This window comes from Varanus komodoensis, unplaced genomic scaffold, assembly GCF_004798865.1.
Source record: "Varanus komodoensis strain SLA01 unplaced genomic scaffold, ASM479886v1 scaffold94, whole genome shotgun sequence".
In the NCBI taxonomy this organism is placed as follows: Eukaryota; Metazoa; Chordata; class Lepidosauria; order Squamata; family Varanidae; genus Varanus; species Varanus komodoensis.
The window spans coordinates 656749-663354 of NW_025336646.1; the positions used below are offsets into that span (position 1 = coordinate 656749).

The 6606-nt window shown below is 45.1% G+C and overlaps 1 protein-coding gene across 1 annotated transcript; it reads left to right on the forward strand.

Moving 5' to 3' along the window:
• Positions 1-1705: 1705 nt before the first annotated feature.
• MBOAT4 (membrane bound O-acyltransferase domain containing 4) lies at positions 1706-6386 on the forward strand. The gene is made up of 3 exons (XM_044418914.1): positions 1706-1824; positions 4073-4297; positions 5384-6386. The coding sequence occupies exons 1-3, from the start codon at positions 1706-1708 to the stop codon at positions 6384-6386; spliced, it is 1347 nt and encodes a 448-aa protein (XP_044274849.1).
• Positions 6387-6606: the final 220 nt, after the last annotated feature.

Sequence of the window (6606 nt, forward strand, 5' to 3'; positions counted from 1 at the left end):
TGTTTAAAAAAGATTTTTGCTTTAAGTGGAAGAAACTCTGCCTCAGGGACCAGCCTCAGTGCAGGTTCCCCGCAGTGCCTCTAGCAGCACAGCTGGCGCCACTGCTTTCATCACCTCTTGCTCTCTGGCTGGTCCTTGGGGCAGCGGGGCAAGACCACATGGCCCTGCAATCTGGCCCTTGGTCCAACTGTCATTGCACATGGCATATACTCCTGTGCCTGGATGCCCACGTCTTTGGGGAGGCGGCCTGCAGGGGGCAGCACACATGCAAGCATACATCTTCTCCCCCCCAGGCACCCTGCGGCTAGCCTAAGGCACAGCGATCAGGGTCAAGCCCACTCAGGCAGGCCTTTCTCAGAGCGTCACCCCTCTCCTCTGCGTGGGTTCTGAATTGCATGGCAGGATTCCCGGAGAGAGCTCTCACTGCAGAAGTGACTGCAACACATGAAGGGCAGCAAGGTTGGGATTGGGGTGCAAGCAATGGGTTTGCCCCCACACCTCTCTCTAGTGACCATGATCCTCTGGTGAATGAACTCCTGGGTAGGTCAACAATTGAAGCATGAAGGGGGCTCAAACATGCTGTGTGTTCCCACGTGACTTGGGCTTCTACTTCTCTGCAAACAAATGGTGTCACAAATCATTTGCCGTAGTACATTAAAGTCCACTCGTGAACTGCCCAGAGAGCTTTGGCTGTTGGGCAGTATAGAAAATATTTAATTAATTGGATGCTCAAGCTGGTATAAGTGGTTCTTGCCAAATTTTATGCACACAACAAGCTAAGTGATTGGCCTAAGATCACCCATTCAGTTTTATGCTAGAACCTCTATTCAGACCCTTGCCCCTATTTTGTCACTTGAATACGCACCACCCAGTAGCTGACTTGAAGGAGGGTTGACCTGAGTTCAGCCAGCTAAGGGCCAAGAGACACAGGACACACAAATGTGCCATCAGAAACTTTAATGTTGAAAAAAGCATTAGCGGCTGGAAAGCATGTGCTGGGGACTGCTGTGCAATGGGCAGTAATTGTATTCCTTCCCGCCTTTGCTGTAGTGCCCATGAAAATCTCTCTGCCCAACATCTGCTTCTCGCTCAGGACTGCACATGCTAAAGCAGGGTAGTTGGAGAGCTTGGAATCCAGTGAGGATCTTACCTGTATGGCCGCTGCCATCAGATATATTAAAATGTCTTTCCATCCCTGCAACAGTTGTGATTTTTGCAATGAAGGGATGTGTACTTACACAATCACCATGAATATGACAGCAACTGTGGAGGAAGGTTAAAGGTAAGTGTATGGTTCCCCCCCCCCCATTCTTAGGAAGAATGGCAATGTTCTTCATCAAAGAGTGACTAAAATTGTTTGGTATTTAGACTTTTATCTCTGCCCACCTGTTCTTGTAATCACTATTCAGAAGGAACCTGGCAGAACAAGTATGTAACATCTGTCAATCCAAGCCTCATGAGACAGATGCTCAGCAAAAGTGGCATTTAAGCAAACAAGAGTATATTTACTTGTTCAGGAAGTCCAGGTCTCCATAGTACATCGGTTTTAAATTCTGATAGATTGACCTTTGCAATCTAGGTCATCTCCATCCGCAGTTCTCCCCAATATAGGGGCAGGCAGCAAAACACATTGGAGATTTTTATTTTAGGGGAGGCAGGACTGGAAGATCCCCAGCAAAATAGCATTTTGTGAAGCAGGGTCTCCATGAATTGGGAAACCCCATTTTTATTTCAGGCTCCAGCCATATACCAGGTGGCTGCCTTTCCATTTGCTGCTTTGTTTCATTATCTGTGCACCTCCAGGAGTCTGTCTATAAATGCGAGGTATGTATGTTTATTTTGTGTATTCCTCGTAACCCATTACCCTTTTTCTTCACCAAGAAGGAATTCACAAAGCAGCATATAAATCTGGGCTTAAAATCCTACTAACACTCATCTTTTAAAAACATTTTTTTAAAAAAGAGATTGTTTTTCTTTCTCCTAGCCAGCAAAAATGCTTCTTCCATAAATGCTTTTCTTCTTCCTGATGTGCTACAATTATTATTTTCTGAATGCTGTTTGGGTCTATGTCTGATGGTAGGTGAACTGGCAAGCCCCCCTAGGAAGCATGATCCAAAAATAAATCGCCACTGTGGGCCAAGTCCTACTCCAGCAGAATCAGCTCGAAAGTCATTTCAAATTAATATGCTTGCAGCATTTTCTGCTTGGCAGAGACCATACGAAACAGTCTTCTTCACTTTATGTGAATGTAAAAAGGGGGGCATACAGGAATGTGCATTCCTTGAGAGATGCTGGGCCCGTGCAAGATTTTAAAGGCAAATACTTTGAACAAAACTAGGAAGCAAGCCTGGGCCGGGCCAGACGCCCCTGCCCTGCGCTCGGTGGCTCAGCTTTCCTCAAAGAATGAGCTGCAGAATTCTGCACCAGCGGAAGCATTTAGGCTGTCTTTGGTGGCAGGCCTAGGCAGAGCCCTTCATAACAATCCTTACACTTCCTTTTATTAATACTGAAGTGCTGGGAAAATTCAGATAAATCCTGGCGGAAAAGGGTTGCTTCAATGTGCCTTTGTTATAAAATCAAACCTTAGTCCCTTTCTCAGAAAGCAGCAGAATTCCAAGCCAGGTTACTGTTTAGTCTGCTGTTGCTTTAAGAAGACGAAATTCTACTTCTATCAAACTTGGGACTTTTTTTATTATTGGCTAGAGAAATGGGACTTCGCATAGATTTGAATATGCTTTTAAAGTTATTATAAATGGGAAAAGGGTGTGGAAGCTGACCCAGCGGGCTCCATGTTTTTGATGATGGATGTTGTTTGTAGTGGTTTTTTTGTTTTGTTTTTTTTTTAGGATTATAATTTCAAATAAAATTTATTTTAAAAAAAGAAGACGAAATTCTTAGCTGGACTGAGAAACTTCTGTAGGCTAACTCTGTCAGTGGGGAACTACCTGTGTTCTTATCAGCTGCAGAAAAGCTGAAACAATGGTATCCATTTGTTTCTGAATGGACCCACCTACGCATCTAGTCCCACAGAGACAAGTCCCTGGGCAGTGTAGTTGTCAAACCAGATTTCCTGAATGGTTCTTCAATCAGACACATTTGCATGTTTAAACAGGATCCAAACTGCAAAGAGGTCTACTCAATGGACAGGTCAATAAAGCAATCAGTAATGTCTTCCATACTCTTGCCACCAGTATTTCCGAGATGGTTTAGAACATCATGTCATGCCTAAAGACATCAGGATGCGATTGTACTAACATTATCTGGAAACCTAACACTGTCTTGGAGTAAGTGACTACAGGTTAGAAAAGTGTCTGCATGTGGGCTGTGATTTTGTAGTTGGTGGTGGGAACCACTATCCAGTAACATGCTGTTACAAGTAACTGCAGGGGTCCTGGGTGATCTTTCAATAAAACTGCTGAGGTTCAAGGGGAAAGGGGTCTTTCCTGACTGAACCTGGTTATTTTTGGTGCAGCAGCCATCCAGGCTTCCTGACAGAAGCAAGTGGGAAATTTGAGTACTGGTGTGAGTTTAACCAGTATAATCATGTGGCTGTTTCCTTTGAAGACTGGGTGGGACTTAGGGCAGAATGAGGCCTTTCCTTTTTTTTTTAAGGAAACCATGTAGCTTGTAATGGGCTGAGTTACTGAACTGGTTTTAACTGTCTTTGGTTGTTAGATAATTTCTCGGTTACTATTTCAAGGTTACTTTTTATAAATAATGTTTTAAATTTTTAATTTATAGTTTCACCTCAAGTATTAGCCAGCTTCAGCTCTTCTGAAGTAAGGTGGTATATAACAATTTAAAGCGTTTTAAATGAATGCTTCCACATTAAAGATGATCAACCAGAGAAAAACAGCCCGAAGAAGAAAGAGTTGTAGCATTGCGCTCCCCTACAAATCCCAGATTAGGTGGCATTGGCTGACAAGCAAAGAATCAGGACTCCTTTGTTTGCCATGTAACGTCTAATTGCATATTTTGGAAACAATTTTCCTTCGGGGGCACCCATAAAAGCAGGAAATGCTCATGCTAAAAATGCCTTACTGACTCTGGACACATTTCTGCTTGTTTTTAGATATATTTACCTCCTGGTTGGCGGTTTTCTCCTGGCTTTCGCAGCTATGGGGCGCTACGCCCTGCTGCTACTCTTATCTGCTTTCTGCTCCCTTGGAGTAATCCATTCTGCTGGCCCCCAAAAAGTCCACAAGAGGGCATTCTTCTTCCAGATGAGCTGGCAAACACTGTGTCATCTTTGGCTGCATTATAAAGAATATTACCTACAAGAAGCAGCAGGTATCAGGTAAAAATGTCCTTTCTCTTGTTTATTAACATGCAGCTCAGCTGGCTCCTACAACTGTAGGAGCAGTTTGCATTGGTCCTCTTTATTTTGTGTGGTTTTAGTACACAGGGGAACAAGAGATGGGACAGGAGGGCTGATCTTAGGTGTAAACCGATGTCCAGACATTCAAGGGCCCTTTTGTGGACCATATAAATGTTGTTGTTTTGGCTTGCTTTTGCTTTTTTCTCTTATTAACTTTATTTTTACTGAGTCCTATGGGCACAATATCCAATAAAAAGCGGAAAAGTAGCACAATTTATTTATTAGGCCCAAATTCAATATCAGGAAGCCAGGAGCTAGTTTTGAGTTTCACAGAAACTTCAGGTTCTTTATAAAGAGAAAGAGCAGGGAGTGCAGGAACAAAAATATTTTATTTATTTTATTTTACTTTTATGCTGCCCTGTAACCCAAGGGTTCGCTGAGCAACTTACAACTGTTGAACCAGCATATAAAATACAGTCAATAAAACAGATAAAGTGATAAAATTATAACATTAAAATAAATCCCACATGGTAAAAGATTTTGCACACCCATACACAAGACATAACCAAATACAACCAATGAATCAAAACAACCAGAAATTAAGTAAATAATCAGCAACAAAATGTAACATAAATTAATCAAATGCTTGTTGGAACAAAAATATTTTCACCGGGTGCCTAAAAGAAAACAAGGTTGGCACATTAAAATGTAATGCTGCTAAAAGACCTGCCTGCATTTTAGTTTATTTTGTGCCATCTCTGTATTATCTGCAGTGTACCGGATGCGTATCTCTGCATGGAGGGGTTGGCACTCTAGAATTGGATACAGCCGATGGAATGGGGGGAGCAAGTCCTTTGGGAAGGGGATGAGGGACAATCTGCTGTAGCTCAATCACGGGCACACACTCCTCCTTTCGGTAGAGCCTGAGAACTCCAGAGATTGCAGGCTCCGGAGGTTAGATCACGGCCAGGGCAAAATACTGCAAGCTGCACCAGGTCCACCGAGGCTGTCAGTCATGCAGCTGGTGTCCTCCTTCAGCTGAACCACACTTCTGCTCTCTTTCAGGTTGCCCGTCGCCCTCTCTGCCCTCATGCTGATGACGCAGAGGGTCACCTCACTGGCGCTGGATATCCATGAAAGGAAAATGAGCCCGGCGTGGCCCGGGGATGGTGAGAAGGAGGCCCCCAGGGGGGATGAGCTCCAGGCCTTGTCATTTTGTACTTATCTGCTCTCTTTCCCTACCCTGCTGGGAGGCCCCCTCTGTTCGTTCAACAGATTTCAGACATGGATAAGGTCTCGCAGGACTCCATGCTCGGCGCGCTCCCTCAGGGCTGCCGCTCAAAGAGGGCTGGGTGCTCTGCTGCTGAGTTTTTTGAGAGATATTCTGGGCAGGTATGTCTGCCCTCAGGACGATCTAGCAGAATGCACTCACTTCGGCTGCATCTATGCTATGTGGACCTCGGCCTTGTTCTTCAGGCTGACCTATTACTCGCACTGGATGCTTGACGAGTCTCTCTTCCTCGCAGCTGGGTTGGGGCAGAGACTTGCCCACGGCCCGCACGCAGAGACAGAGGACCAAGTCCTCTTGGACACACACATTTGGACCCTAGAAACCACCAACAGGATTGCTGCCTTCACCAGAACGTGGAACAAGAGTACAGCTCAGTGGCTGAGAAGGCTCATCTTCCAGCGAAGGAGATCATTTCCCCTGCTGGCCACCTTTGCCTTCTCTGCTTGGTGGCATGGCCTCCACCCTGGCCAGGTTTTCGGGTTTCTGTGCTGGGCTGTTATGGTGGAAGCGGATTACCGTTTTCATCACTTTTTTGGTTCCGTTGCGAAATCCCAGCCTCAGAGGTGGCTGTACCAGCTGCTGACCTGGTGCCACACGCAGCTCGTGATGGCGTATGTGATGATCGCCGTTGAAACGCGGAGCCTCTCCATGCTTTGGTGGCTCTGCTCTTCTTACAGTAGCTTCTTTCCACTGGTCTATGCTGTTTCACTCCTACTGCTAGCCAAGAGAAAAGTCAGCAGCCATGATGCCCATCATCCACACACTTCCCACCCTTAGGAACACAAAGCATTATTTAAAAATGAAGACGCAGATGGAGCCAGGAAGGGCACAGCTGGTTCTTCACCTCCTGCAAGGCCATTTTGAAACTTGCATTACACACAGAGAAACCCAGTCCTTGCCCCTCCTGTCATCCATCAAGCTGCTTTCTTTTCTTTCTTCTAATGAAAACCACACACTGTGCTTATTCACAAATGCAGACGTTCCATGCCTTTTTTTT

Coding starts and splice junctions, on each gene's coding strand:
- MBOAT4 (XM_044418914.1), top strand. CDS start 1,706: ATGAATTGGGAAACCCCATTTTTATTTCAGGCTCCAGCCATATACCAG. Junction 1,825..4,072: donor AGTCTGTCTATAAATGCGAG/GTATGTATGTTT, acceptor GCTTGTTTTTAG/ATATATTTACCTCCTGGTTG. Junction 4,298..5,383: donor CAAGAAGCAGCAGGTATCAG/GTAAAAATGTCC, acceptor GCTCTCTTTCAG/GTTGCCCGTCGCCCTCTCTG.